The sequence below is a fragment of the Leopardus geoffroyi genome, chromosome D2, assembly GCF_018350155.1.
Source record: "Leopardus geoffroyi isolate Oge1 chromosome D2, O.geoffroyi_Oge1_pat1.0, whole genome shotgun sequence".
Lineage (NCBI taxonomy): Eukaryota > Metazoa > Chordata > Mammalia > Carnivora > Felidae > Leopardus > Leopardus geoffroyi.
In genome coordinates, this window is record NC_059334.1 from 42,229,910 (window position 1) to 42,244,803 (window position 14,894).

At 36.5% G+C, this 14,894-nt stretch overlaps 1 protein-coding gene across 10 annotated transcripts in view; it reads left to right on the forward strand.

The window, feature by feature from the left end:
• NRG3 (neuregulin 3) overlaps positions 1–14,894 on the forward strand; it is a 1,060,953-nt gene that overhangs the window by 934,694 nt on the left and 111,365 nt on the right. For 7 of the 10 annotated variants that reach the window (XM_045437860.1, XM_045437862.1, XM_045437863.1 and 4 more), the window contains exon 4: positions 1,078–1,104. In XM_045437860.1, the coding sequence (XP_045293816.1) occupies positions 1,078–1,104 (27 nt within the window). The remainder of the gene's footprint in view (positions 1–1,077; positions 1,105–14,894) is intronic. The other 3 variants (XM_045437861.1, XM_045437869.1, XM_045437870.1) reach the window with 1 other exon arrangement.

Consider the following 14,894-nt stretch of genomic DNA (forward strand, 5'->3'; position numbering starts at 1 on the left):
CGTGAATGTAATTAATTCCACTAAATTGTATACTTGAAATGGTTAAAATGATGCATTTTTTGTTATATATATATATACATGTATATATATATATATATATTACTGCAATAAAATTAAAAAATAAATTATTTACAAAAAGGAAAGACACTAAAATACTCAAGATAACTGAGTGCATATTTTCTAAAAAGAAAAGCTTCTTTGCTAAATAGAAAATCATAAAAGGAAGCCTAGTAATTAGTCTTAGAAACAAATACAATTGTAGCCATATTTTTTCATGTATTCTCATTTAAGAAATATGTTACTACAACAAAAAGTATCATTAAATAAAACAATGAATTTGAAAAGTGAATAAGTGAGTAACTGAATGATTAAAAGAAAGCACCATTTAAATAAACCGACCTCAAGAGTTGAATGCCTGGGCACAGTGGGGCCCAGTTTCTCACTCTGCTGATCACAGACAGACATCAGCATTAACGGGTCCAAATGGTCAGCTGTGCACATGCACGTAGAACAGACATGGACACATCTGTCATGCATTTTTGATAGGTAGGAAGCACTGTCAAGTTTCATCATCCTAAGACTCAAGGGTCAGACGGGGGGTGGGGGGGGTTCGGGGGCGTGAATCAGGACCAGGTTTGTGAAGATGAAGAGGGCCTGGTTAAGGTATCAGGCAGTTCTTTACTGGCATTAGTAACATAGAGGTCCAGGTAAATTTATATTGAACAAGTATTCTACCTAAAATATCATGAGTTCTGAAAATAAATTTAGTACCAGATATTCTTTGTGTAAATGTTTGTTTTCCTCCCTTTTCTTTTTTTTTGCCAAATTTATACTTAGCATATTTGGTAATTGATGCAATATTATTTCATCTGAAGCTCCAGGCTGTTGGGAAATGCCAATCAGTGTTCAGTTTGTTGACAATCTGTAAATTATCTGTCTCAAAAAATGATTGTTAAAATAAAGATATATTCTTTGCCTTGAAAGGTCAATCTTATAACCATTGGCTTCCATGTGGAATTTTTTCTAATCTTTTTCTCTTTTTCTGTTTCTCTTTCTTACATGCTGACTTCGGTGTAGCAGACCACTTGGGGATTGAATTCATGGGTAAGACTACACAATTTGCTCCTTAAATATCCAGAAAAAGCTAAGTTTCATAATGTATACAGTGTATTCCTTCCCCATCTGATTATAATTGAAATGTCTCATCATCAGATGCTGTCAGTAGTAAAAAGTGTTTTTGTTGATTTTTCACTAAGTAGTGGCTCAAAATGAAAGACTTAACTACTTATTGGGAACGCAATTGAATGTTAAGTGCATCTCTGGAACCATACAGAGGTTGGACTTGGCTCCTGGTTTGTTTGCTCAATTTCTCCATTTTCTTATCTGTAAAATAGGGATGATAGTAGTTCCTATTTTACTGAACATGTGAATTGCTTAGCACAATGTCTACAAGATGGCAAACAATAAATGATTGAAAATAATAGGGATGATTTTTAAATGCTGTTTTTTTTTTTAATTTCTGCCCTGATTCCCTTTCCTTTTGCATGATGACTACTTTGTATACATTATAGTATCAATAAATTTGGAATAGGGGCTATATAAACACTTCCATTTACAAAATTAAAATATTTCTTGTGAACGTACTTACAGTGAATTGTATGTTTTTAAAAGCATTGGAATGCCTTCCACAGGAATTACTATTATGTTCATAGATAATTACATTAAGAATTGAACATACTTTTCTGAGTGTATATTTTATGTAAAAAAAAAAAAAAAAAAAAAGAAATCCATAGGGTTGATATACATCATGGTGCTAAAATGGAAGGATACTCAGGAGTTAAAGTTAGTGAAATTGAGAAGACCTAAACTTGAAACCCAAATTAATAATTCTTTGCTTATTTGGCTTTTGTTGAACTTTGGATTTTTGTCTTATATGATATAGATATTAATACTTCCTTCATACATGAGTATGATTATTGCGATAATAGTTACAAATTTAATTGTATTTATTTATCTATTCATCCATTCATTCAGCAAATAATTATAAAGTGCTCAATGTAAACAAAGGAAAATAATGCAAAATATTGCAAATAAAATAGCAAAAATAGACCAAAAAAATTGGTCCAATGGCACTTACAGTCTAGTAAGCTTACAGATAATAGGTAATAAACTAATAGATATACAGTTGAGGTTCTGAAGACCTATTTCAGGCAAGATGATATTAGCTTGGACTACTGTGATTGTGGAGAATATGGGAAAAGATGATACACATTTAGGATGTGGTATCAGCAAGTATTTGAGAGGAATTAATGTTGAAGGTTAGGAAGGAGAGATTATCAAGGATAATACAGGGTATATAGTTTGCATATTTAGATAAAAGGGGGGCCCGTTTACTGAAAAAGAACACTGGAAGAAGAATAGATTTATGGGAGATGTTTTACTAGATTAGGTTTGGAAATGGTGAGTTCCAGGTACCTCTGATATATTGAGAGAACATGTCACATTTGCAATTGTATTGCTGGAAGTTTTTAGCGTTAATTAGAGCTTAATGATTTAATATTTATACTAGAATTGATCTCCCCTGTTGTGTAGTATTTTTCATTAGTGCTCTATTATCTGGGTATTATATCATAGAAGAAACAGTTCAATTCCTGCAGGTTTGGGGTTTTGCTAGAGAAATGACATGAAAAATAAGGGCAATGAAATTCAGGATAAAATTCAAATGAAACATCATGGAATGTAAAGGAGGTGTGGAAGGAAGTGACAAAAGGGTGGCTACCTGAATATAATCAATGAACACTTATGATGGGAGCACTCAAACACGTTGTTGGCATGGAAAGGAGACTGTAGTCATACGGGTCAGAAATTATAGAAAATTACAGACAAGTTCATGTAGAAGAGTATAAATTGTTGAGAAGGATATATGGCTTTTACTTTCCTCTTTTACTAGATAGCGGGGATTAGTGGCATGGAAGTCTGAGTATTAACAGTCACTTTGAAGATAATAGGTCCTGGGCCTAATGAATAGAGAAAATTGCCCCGGTGGATTGCGGTCATTGCAGACTTTGAGAATAGAGGCTTCAGAAGTTGGTTACGCAGCAGAATGACTGCATATATAGGAAACACCATGTAGCTGATAGGTAGGGCTGGACTAACTTCAGACCCCACAAGTGGTGTAGCCATGGTTATAGCAAACTAAATTGCTGCATCAGCGTTAACTATAATTGTTAAAAAAAAAAAATCCACCTATCACCCTCCTATTGGGCTTTTCCTGAGGAGCTCCAATGACACAGTTACTTTATGGTAACAATTTGCTATGGAACCAAGATATGTATTAAAAAGTTTGTGTTGGGGCACCTGGGTGGCGCAGTCGGTTAAGCGTCTGACTTCAGCCAGGTCACGATCTCGCGGTCCGTGAGTTCGAGCCCCGCGTCAGGCTCTGGGCTGGTGGCTCAGAGCCTGGAGCCTGTTTCCGATTCTGTGTCTCCCTCTCTCTCTGCCCCTCCCCTGTTCATGCTCTGTCTCTCTCTGTCCCAAAAATAAAGAAACGTTGTAAAAAGTTTGTGTTAAAACATATAAAAGACTTCAGGATACTGGTAGGTGAAAAATAATAGGTAATTATATAGTTCATCTATATAAATGTCAAGACTAAGGTTATAGTGGGTCATGCAAAACTGGGTGTCAAATCATAGCAATGAAGCCTTGTAGGAAATAAGTTCTCAGTGTGTGAACATTTGACTCCAGCAATAGAGATTGCCTTAAATGGAAGGGGGTGGGCAAGCAATCAGAAATGAATATGTAGTATGTATACAGGTGACAACTAATGAAGGCTTGTTTGAAATGGTGAATAGGTTAATGAATAAACTGTTTCCACTGACCTTACTAGTTCTGGACACTGTTCACTCCCACGCATTTTCTAACTGAATATGTAAAATTCTGTGTGTTGCTTTGGGAACAAATATTTTCAGATTTAACTTGTGATTTTAGAGTCCATATGGGTAAAATTATTTGTACTGAAGGTGGTATCATCCCAGTAATATGACATCTCTAGCATAAATACAGCTGGGAAGCAGAAATGTAGGCATAGTCTCTATAAACTTAATCATGTCAGTATATTGGAGTACCTACAGTGCTAAGTGCCAGTGGTGTTTTAATGAGTTCTAGAATACCTTTCTTCTCAACTTCCATCATTCTTACTTTGGGCAATGTTAATTTCATCTTTCTTGAGTTGGAACACAGATCACAAAATGATGATCTGAAGCACACAGCTCTTTCCCTAAGTCTTTGTATTCCCAGGGGCCAAGTCTATGTTATTGATCAGACTCAAAAGCTGAATACTTTATGCAGCTTAATAAATTCCTATTTAAAGCAGGAACTTCAAATCGTATGATTTGAATCATATGATTCAAGAATCCTATTATTATTTAATCAACCTATATTTCTCACACTCACTATATGCCAGATGTATGAGATATTGAAGATGCAGATATATAAGCCATATCCTTTCATACCCAAGGGCTCTGAAACGAAAAAGAGAGAAAAACTACACATAATGGAGGTGATATAACAAGTGCTATCAAAATGACATAGGCAAGGTACAATGAAAGAAAAAAATGAATTTTAAGAAAGCATCTAAATGGGTTTGGGAAATTCAGAGACAGCTTCCTGGGGGAGGAGACATGTAAGCTGAGTACCAGTCAAAGTGGATAAACTGTACTGAGTGATGCCATAGTCGAGATAGTACCAGCTCTGTATTACTTCTACATCACGGTGAGCCTTGATGTTTCAGTCTCTCTATCTGGATCTATAAGCTCCTTAGTGTCACTATTCTAGGACCGGAGAAAGAATGTCAACTTCAGTAAAAACACTTAACCAAAAAAACTGTTCTGAGTTGATTTAATAATTTTAAGGAATAATTATCTTATCACATAAGCCATGCTAAACCTAAAGTCCATAAAGCTGTCAGCATTCAACAGGATTTGTCCTTAATTATATTCGTGAATTTTTCTTATTGATGCTTCTGGGACTGGCACAATGAAAATATCAACAATAAATACTGTCCTGGAATACACTATCAGTTAAAAAAAAAAAGAAAGTTAACTGACGTAAATAGGGCAGGCATTTGAAGGTACGTGAAAACACAAAATTGTGTTTGTGAAAAAAATGTAAAATCCGAGTTTGTATTAAGTCAGTCATGAAAAATATTTCTGGAATTAATGACTTAACCTACTCACCATGCATGCATGAGGGAAAATTGAGATTTTTAAGGTAAGATGTCCATAGTTTTCCTCACAGGGCGAACAGATCAGGAGATAGAATAGACAAAACTTCATTGTAAGCATAAATACTCATTGAGAAATCCACCCAAACATCCAGAGAAGACAGATGGCCAAAGGGCATGTCAAATTGGCCAAAGCTTGGAAGGCACATTGATCACGAAGAGGGATTTCTCATCTGAGAAATATCTGGCTACAGTGTCAGGTGCTCAATCATGGAGCATATCTCATTATATCCATTTGAGCTATTTGTTATGCAGCTATTTCTTTGACAATGCCCTGATGCATTGGATGCTGTAGGCATCAAAGATGTTTGTATAAAAGCAGGTGCAATGCCATTTGCAAACATATTAGCAAACCACAGGGAGAGCTGAAGATTGTGTGGGAGATATTTCATGCAAATCTCTTCCATTCTCATATGGAAAAACAAAATGAACTCTCTGAGTTAAATGTCTTATTTGTGATTTGACATTGTTTTAAAGATAACAATGTATTTATGCAAATTTTGATTGAGTAAGCCCTAGTACAATTTTTTTTTAAATCAAAAGACTTATAGAACTTGGGAAAAGCAGAATTTTAACTAAAATCTGAAAAAGTTATTCTAGAATGATTTGCATTTTGAAGTTGAAAAAAGAAAAAAGAATGAAATGCTGAGTGTGCTATAAGGAGAGCATTAGAAATGTGTTATAGTGAAACTGTATGGTCTAAAATATGTGTATAGTTTTAGAATTGATAAGGTCGTACTTCACCATATATTGAGTATCTCTTTATTCTGTCATGTAAAAAACATTGTTTTAGGATATTTTAGTAAGTGCTGAAGACTGGTTTCTAATTCTGTCAGGATGATATAAAATGGGGGTATTTTCCTAAAAGCTACACTACTTATTATAAATGATTTGGTGTGTGTTCCTTTAAAGCTAACAGGCTCATATGTCAGTCAATGAGTTCATACATAGGCCAAATTTGTGACTTGGCATTAGAGATACAGAAGTGATGATTCTCTTTCTTTATGCTGAAATTTCTGAATTAGATTTATGTAGAACAAAAATGTTTTCATTCATTTAAATATATCATGTTTTCTTATAAAACAAAAGAGCAATTTATGGATTAATGTGTCTGTATTTGTATGCGAAGAGTGTTTGCCTGTTCATGTGCCCTTCTTTGCCATATTAAGCTACACAAGAAATTAGATGTTTCAGAGTAATAAAAGTTAACATTATTTAATGTTAAATGTCATTTAATGTCAACTTTTATATCATCCAATTGAACTTTTTTTTTTTTGAGAGAGAGAGGGAGGGGCAGAGGGACAGGGAGAAAGAAAATTTTAAGCAGGGCTTTACCTCACAACCTGAGATCATGACCTGAGCCAAAATCAAAGTCAGATGCTTAACTGACTGAACCAACCAGGCACTTCATCTATCATCTCATTGAACTTTAGAAAACAATGAATGAGGTAGGAATTCTGTATATCCTTATCTTGTAAATGACAAAACTGAGGCCTGTTTAGCTGAAATATCTCATCTAAAGAGCCAGGAAATTGCAGGTACACGATTTGAACTTAAGTCTGTCTTCCTTTCAGAGCTCTTGAATTCTACTGGTGACTAACTGCTGGGCATGTCACACAATGAGGGCTTCAGGATTACTCAAAGAGGTTGTACTCTGGCAGTGTTTCAAATGGTAGTGAACTTCAGTATCTAATCCTAGGGTTTAAAGGTTATGTTTTCCAAGTACCATGAGGGTACAAAAATCTTGGGTGGTAACCCATGTTATCCAAGCTACAAGAAAATGAAAACTGAACCAGATGCCAGTCTTTAGCTTTATGTGCAGAATTATAACTGCCAGGTGCACGGAAAGGCTCCCATTGGCTGATCACTGCAATGTGTTATGTAGGGTAATCTATGGAAATGTGTTGTATTTGAAGATTTCTTGGTAATTACAGACTGTGTTGAGCGACATTAATCAGGTGGTCTTAACTGTTGAATGCCATTGGGGTATAAAGGCATTACACATTCATCTCCTCTGATAAGAGACATTTGCCAAATGGAATAGTGAATTGAACCATCTCTCCAATGATTTCCCAAGATTCTGCTTAACAAACATTTACACAATCTTACTTTCTAAGTTATTTTTCTCTTAGTAGTATGGCTACTCCCTCTCTCATTACACTATAATTTTTTGTTAACATAGGTCTCAGTACAAATGCTAATAATTCAGCTCCCTTAATCACAAACACCTCCAAGTGTTTTTCCCTTTTTCTCTTTCTTTCTTTCTTTCTTTTTTTTTTTTTTTTTTTGAATGAAGCAATATCTCAACTTGGTTTGGTTCTTTTTTTTTAAGTTTATTTTATTTGTTTATTTGGGGAGATAGGGGCAGAGATAGAGGGAGAGAGAAAATCCCAAGTTGGCTCTGCACTGCCAGTGCAGAGCCTGATGCAAGGCTCGAACTCACAAACTGTGAGATCATGACCTGAGCTGAAGTCAAGAGTCGGACACTTCACTGACTGGGTGACCAGGTGTCCCTAGTTTGGTTTTTCTAAAGTTGCCTCACCACACATTTAGAATAATATTTTGATATCATAACATTAATATAATATAATATAATATAATATAATATAATATAATATAATAAATACTATAATATAATATATATGATTAATCTAATAGTAGTTATTAGCATATATTTGTACCTCCAGTAGTTAGCAGAAAAGTCTCTAAAGGTCATGACTATAAGTGAAATAAGCTAAAATCTGACAGAATTTTCAGGTGAGAATGAAAACTTTCAGTGGTCTTCTTTGAGGAATGGCTACAACCAAGAGATGTACTGGAAAATATGCAGATGTAATCATTTTGATTTCTACAAAGGAGAAAATGGACATTTATGTAAATGCTTTTATAGATCAGATCCAAAATTGGTTAATAAAAATTCATTTGCAGACACTGATAAAAGTATTTTTTTGTGAACAAGTTGGAAATAAAGTATTGTTCACTGAAAGCAGACATAGGACTATTGCATTTTTGCTAAATTAACATTATAATTTTTTAGAAACCTGCTAAATGATTCAATTGGGAGTTTCTGTGTAGACTACAGCAAAGCCTGGATAGACTTCCATGAACTTCTTTTATAATGTGATGAAGCATAGATTATATCAATTTAGTGATAGGTGAATTTGGGGCAATGAAATCCTGTATGTAGGATCAAGATCAACCATGATTGGAGCTTCCCGTTGCTTCTAGGGCAACATTTTTATTAATATAATGAATAAAGCCATAGCTTAAACACTTAAAAAATTATGGGATGCCCGTGTGGCTCAGTCTGTTAAGCATCCAGCTCTTGATTTCAGCTCAGGTTCATGATTTCACAGCTCATAAGTTTGAGCCCTACATCAGGCTCTGTGCTTCTTGGGATTCTCTCTCCCCTTCTCTTTCTGTCCCTCCCCTGCTTGTGCATGCTCTCTCTATCTCTCAGAATAAATAAATAAACATTTTTAAAAATAAATAAAAAGTAAACAATTAAAAAACACTTAAAATTTTTTTGAACTTTTTATAAGAGGTGACTGCTATTTTATTAGATAAAATTAAGATCTAACAGAAAGAACTGGATTTTCGGATTGTCAAATTAGACTCCAAAGAATGTGAGATCTTAACCAGTATCAAGTTGATTACATACTTATGCCAATTAATCTAATATATATTCTTAAGTTCATAGTAGACTCCAAAGACCATCTTAAGTATGTTAGGAAAAAAAAGAGTAACAAAAATGGGAATTATTGGAAAGTAATTCCCAATGAGGTTTAAAAAAAAAGAAAAAAGGACTGTTATATCCAGTTCTCCCTGATAACTGCTTCTGAAGTCAGATGAATTTTTGCATTGGAGAGATTGACAAAAAAAAAAAAAAGAATGATGAATTAAATTGTTAGGGAACCTGGTCTGGATCACCTGGCCGAAGCACCAAGTGGCACTCCGAGATCTTGGAAGGTAGGCGGTTTATTTCACACCAGCAGGCTGAGACATCACTCTCCAGAGGTCTGAATCCGAGCGTCAGCAGAGGAAACAATTTATAGGCTGTTAGTTCCGCATTCCGCATTAGTAGTAATTTGGCGCCAGGCAAAGGGGGTAGGGAGGCTATGGTTGGGGACTGGAATTTCCTTATCAGTCCTGTGGGTCATCTTATAACAGATTTTTCCCTATCAGAATATCTAAAGATGCAGCAAAGATAATACTGGTTCTCCCCAATAGGCAGAGAGGCTGCTTTATGGGTTCACAGTAGTGCAGTTAAGTCAGACTGTGTGGAGCCCCTTTGGGAGTTCACCCTTGCCAAGCCAGAGCCGCAGCTCAAGACAGGTAAGACAGATTCTCAAGGAGTTCACAACTCAGTGTAGGGGACAGAATCATAAACCAATTATTCCAATTCAATGCAAAAAAAAAAAAAAAACACTTTAATTGAAGGGTTTTTGTTCCTTTTTCTTTTACAAAAGGCCAGATGAGGGTTCCTAATCAGCTGCAGGATACTGACATGCGTTTCATACGCACAGAAATAGTTCACATCCTTGCGGGAAGTACTAGGTTCTGCAGTTTTTGCTGAATGATTTTACAAAGCCTTCAGTATACTTCTGTCCATTCATAAATCTTGGAGAGAAAGCTATAGTAAGCAATATCTTATGAATATTTTTTCCAGAGAAGCATATGTCACAGAACTAGGATTTCAGAAACCGTACTCTCATAAATGCTGGGAGAAAGTAACACAGAGGAAAGAGCATCCACATCTCCTTAGAACAGTCGGGGACATCTTTATGTGGAAGAATAAAATGTATTCCTACAATTGGGGGATGGCAGAAGGAAACAGGGAAGGGGACAAGGAAGAACACAGGTAAATAAGAGCTGGAAGAGAATGGAGGTTTTAGGAATGGTGAGGAGTCCCAAGTAATTGGAGAAGCATAATACACCTGCAAGGGAGTGTGGTAGGTAATGTGGTTGGTCAATTAGGTCAGAACAAATTATGATGACACTATGCCCTTGGAAAGATGTGTGATTTTATCTCCTTGTGAGAGAAAGCCTTCAGAGGTTTCAAGCAGATAATGATCAGATTAGCTTATTCTGGGTAGTGGCTGTGTGTAGAAGTTGCCTGGAGGCATTGTGTGCAAAACCCCAGCTAATGGGCCAAGCTCAAAGTTTACTTCAAATACTCACCAACTGCTTGCTCTTTGAATAACACTGTGGGCATTATAAAGATGAATTGCCATTTAGTCTGTGTCAGGCACAGAGAAAGAGGCAAGGGCAGAACACCTGGGAGGGTGTGGGGATGAGGAACAATGAGCAGAACCAGGGGCACAGGGGACCTTGATCTGATCTTTGAGAAAAGGGTAGGATTTCCATGGGCAGAGGAAGAAACATCCTAATGAGGATGTTAAAATAAACAGGACCAGGATGAGATGATTGGGGGGTGGGGGGGGGGTGGGTGGGTGGATATTGGTCCTTATCAACAAAGGCAATTTGCATTATAATTTAATTTAAATAACATTTAACTTTTTATTTAAAATTTAAATCCTGTCTTTCCCCAGCATGAAACTTTCTAATGGATTTAGAATTAAATACAGACACCATACGTTGTCATGCCAAGTCTTCCATGATCTGGTACTGCCTACCTCCCTGACTTCACTTTCTACCACTGTGGTTCCAACTCACTGTTCCTGCCCTATGAGCCTTCTCTTTGTCCCTCTGTCTACCTCAGCTACCGTACTCATCTGCACATGCTTCCTTCTCATTATAAAGCCTTCAGTTCAAATCCACTTTCTAATAAACTTTCCATTGCATTTCCCATGTCATTCATATTAGCCCTTTCTGTTTCTTCCATATCCTTTATTACTAACTGGTTCATTTGTCTACTTTTTATTATGAGTCTCCCTACTAGAAAAGCTCTAGTGGGAACAAGACTTATTCGCTGTTGCATCTTTACTCCAGTGTTTAGCATAATTATAAGAACTCAATAAATATTTCTTGAGTTGATTTTAAAATGAATTTAAATGATGTATGGCTTTCTTAACTCTTAATGTAATTAAATGATTTTTTAAAAATTCTATAAGCAAAATATCAATGAAACCCAAGGCCATATGGTTTAGTTCTAGATAACTCTCAGTCACCAATATTCTTTCTGGAGATTTCCCTCTGTTTAAGCAGTGGGGGGCATCTGATGACTTCTCAAAAGTGTAGCTTCTGGCTTACTCAGGTGTTCTATGTAGCCCTAGATGTGGTCCAGTAATCATAGAAGATCTTGACTGACCAGGTAGGTTCTTAAGGAATAATAGCTCATGAACTGGTTGTTCTCACTTCTAGGTCCATGTTTTCTGTTTGTGTCATAGTTGCAGTTTGAGATACTGAGAGTAATGGGATATTCTCAAGCGGACAGAATAACATAATTCAAGAGCTCTCAGCTTTTTCAATCCCAGACACGGGGCAGCTTGTTGCAAATGTCAATTCCTATTTTTAGCCTCAGATATCTGATTAGGTCGTTCTGAGATGGATCAGGCTCCTAGTATTTAACATGATTTTGATGTAGGAAGTCTCTGCCTCTGTGGTGAGAAGCTTGGACATAAAGGGACAGAGAGACTTGGTTTAATTCTGGCTCCACTAGTTAGTGTATGTATGACGTGGGACAAGGGATTTATCATCTCTAATCCTATAGTTACCAGTCTGTGTAAGAGGGACAATGGCATCACCAATTTCATCAGGTTGCCGTGCAGATCTAAACACATGAAGCATATAAAGTGCTTAGCACAAAGCCTGGTGCTTATTAAGTGCTAATCAAAATGAGCTGTTCTAACTCCTGTTCCTCCAGGGAACAACTTCACTGATGAGGATTTCTGACCCATATGCTCGCCAAGGTTTGTTTTCAGGTTGTCTACATCACTCTGATTCTTCTGGAAAAAGGAAATTGAATACTAATGTTCTCTTTACTGTGTGCTAATTTTTACACCTTGGAAAGTAAGGACTCTAGAGTTTCCTTATAGAATTTTCCAGGGCATTCCATGTAATGTCAGCTATGTTTTCAGGGTCAGCTCTCTACAGAGTAATGTCGGTGAAAGCTAGAGATCTCTTTTCAGAATTTGTTTCTGAAGATGTGTCTTTATATCTTCTACTGGGTTGTGTAGGCTGGCTACTTTCCCTTCATGAATATTTCCAATGGAATCAGACACAGGTGAAGGAGGTCAAGTTAACTTTTCTTGTCCAGAGAATCTGCCCACTTGGATGTTGTACTCACTCTTCTCTGGGAGATTTCATTCACTTTATTTCCTTGGATGAGTCTTGAAGCAGAAGACTGTACTATGTTGAAAACATATCAAATATAGACTCTTTTTACTGATAAAGCTTGCTAACACTTATGAGAAATATAAAGAAGAATTCACACTTCCTAATATTAGTGTGACTTACTGGCACAGTAGGTAATTTCACATCCGTTATCTCATTTTATCTTTCGAAGTTATCAGAAATCTCAAATATGTGATATAGAAAATCACCATCATCTGAATGACTGGAATTTTTTGGTCCAGGAAAAACTGATCCTGTATTTTAGTATCCTGTGGAAATACCAGATTTGAAGAGCCACTTGGTATGTATTCAAGGAATGTATTAATTTGATAGATGAATGGATAAAGAAGTTGTGGTGTATTACTCAGCCAGAAAAAAATGATGAGATCTCACCATTTGTGACAATGTGAATGGACCTAGAGGATATTCTGACTAGTGCATCAATGTGAGGTTGCCATTATGAGAAACAAAGATAGGCATGCATGGCAAAGAAAGTTAGTATACAAAAAAAACAGCACAGTAATTTGTTCTCATTGTTTCATGAAACAAGGCCAGTGGAGGTAAAAGCAATATGCTCAAGTGATACATAGTAAAGATGAATTTATAATTCAAATCAAATATCTCCAGAGCTTAAATTCCTCCCATAGTTCTGCCCACCAGCAAAATGGAAGAAGGTATGTTCTCTGCAAATGTGATCACACTCTCTTCACTTCACCTGTGCTGGGCTTCATGCACACTGAGTCAGGGAGACACATATACTCAACTAGGGCCTCAGCTGTAGGACATGCATTGTGGTCAGGGTTGCCAGATTGAGCAAATAAAAATGCAGAATCCCAAACTGAAATTTGAATTTCAGATATACAACAAATCACCATTTAGTGTGGATATGCTGGATAAATTACAGGTGACATACTGTATAAAAAGTATTTGTTGCTTACATAAAATTCAAACTAGTTCGGTCTTGAGTATTTTACCTGGTAACCCTGACTTTGGGACCATGAGCACGGTGAAGGGTAGCCCCCTTCTGACCCATTTCTATCTCACACTTCACTCCCCATGAAAACCAAATGGAAGATGATTTGAGGAATACAGCAAGATAAGCAGAATTAATGGGGAAGATGAGCAGGAAGGACTGGAGTCAGAATGTTTAGCGTGTCTCAGGGTAACTCTGCTTGTTATGGAGAATTAGGCAAAAATAATACTAAGCTGTTCCCAAATTGTCTCTTGGTAGCTATGGATATTTAACATAGCAAATGCAGCCTCTAAACTCATTGGTTCTGGGCTTTATAAGTCCTGCTATTACAGCAATTGATGAAGTATTTTCAAGTCCAGTTCTTGTTATGAGTGACATAATTTAACACCTCAAATATGGATGCTTCGGAAAACAAATGGTAGCAGGCTAACTTAGCTTTGAGAAAGAGGAGCATTTAACTTACCAAACGATGCATTTCAAGGCAATATTAATGAAGTAATAACAGCTGTGTCTTTATCTGTTCACCACCCATTCATTTCCGCATTATGTTCAAACTGCTAATTTCAGTCACAAACATTTTTATGAGAATATGGGGCTTTTTGCTCCTACCAGAAAAAATCAAGGTATGTATTCTCTGGAGTCATACTATGGAATCAGAGTTGTGGTTCAATGATTTCACTTTTCTATTGTTGTGAGGAAAAGAGATGCTATGAGAGGCAAGCAGTGTGATGGAAAGCAAGTATATATTCTGCAGCCAGGCAGATATGCATCAAATGTTGACTTCACCTTTTATCTATTATGAGCTATCTGTCGACCTTCCTACCTACCTATCTATTCATGTGTGTGTAGACTAATATCTCTCACTCATGATTCATTAATATAAAAATTGATGATATAACACATAATATATGTATTTATTGGCATATATTAGGCCTTCAGATTATGTCTTCCCTTTTTGCATTCCCTTACATGTTGCATTGTATTTGCCTAGGGTAAACTAATCTGTGTATCTGTGTGTGTGTGTGTGATCGTAAACCCTCAACGACAGAGAGTGCACCAGCTTTGTGCTTAGGCAGCCCTCTCCAACACTTTCTTGAAGACTTCCCCTCTTGCCTCCTCTGTTGCCTTCTGGGGATATTTCCCAAGGAGATACAGTCGAGAGGGGCAGAAGCTCCTCCAGATATGTCCCCCCAATCTATCCTAACCCCCCAATGAAAGCAAACCTTCTGCCTTTCATAGCCCTGGAAAATTAGGAATCTTCTACATAGAGAGAATAGGTGTTTGTGTGTGTGGTATTAATTCCAGGGTCGTGCAAGCTCTGTCTAAGAAACCCTCACCTTCTTC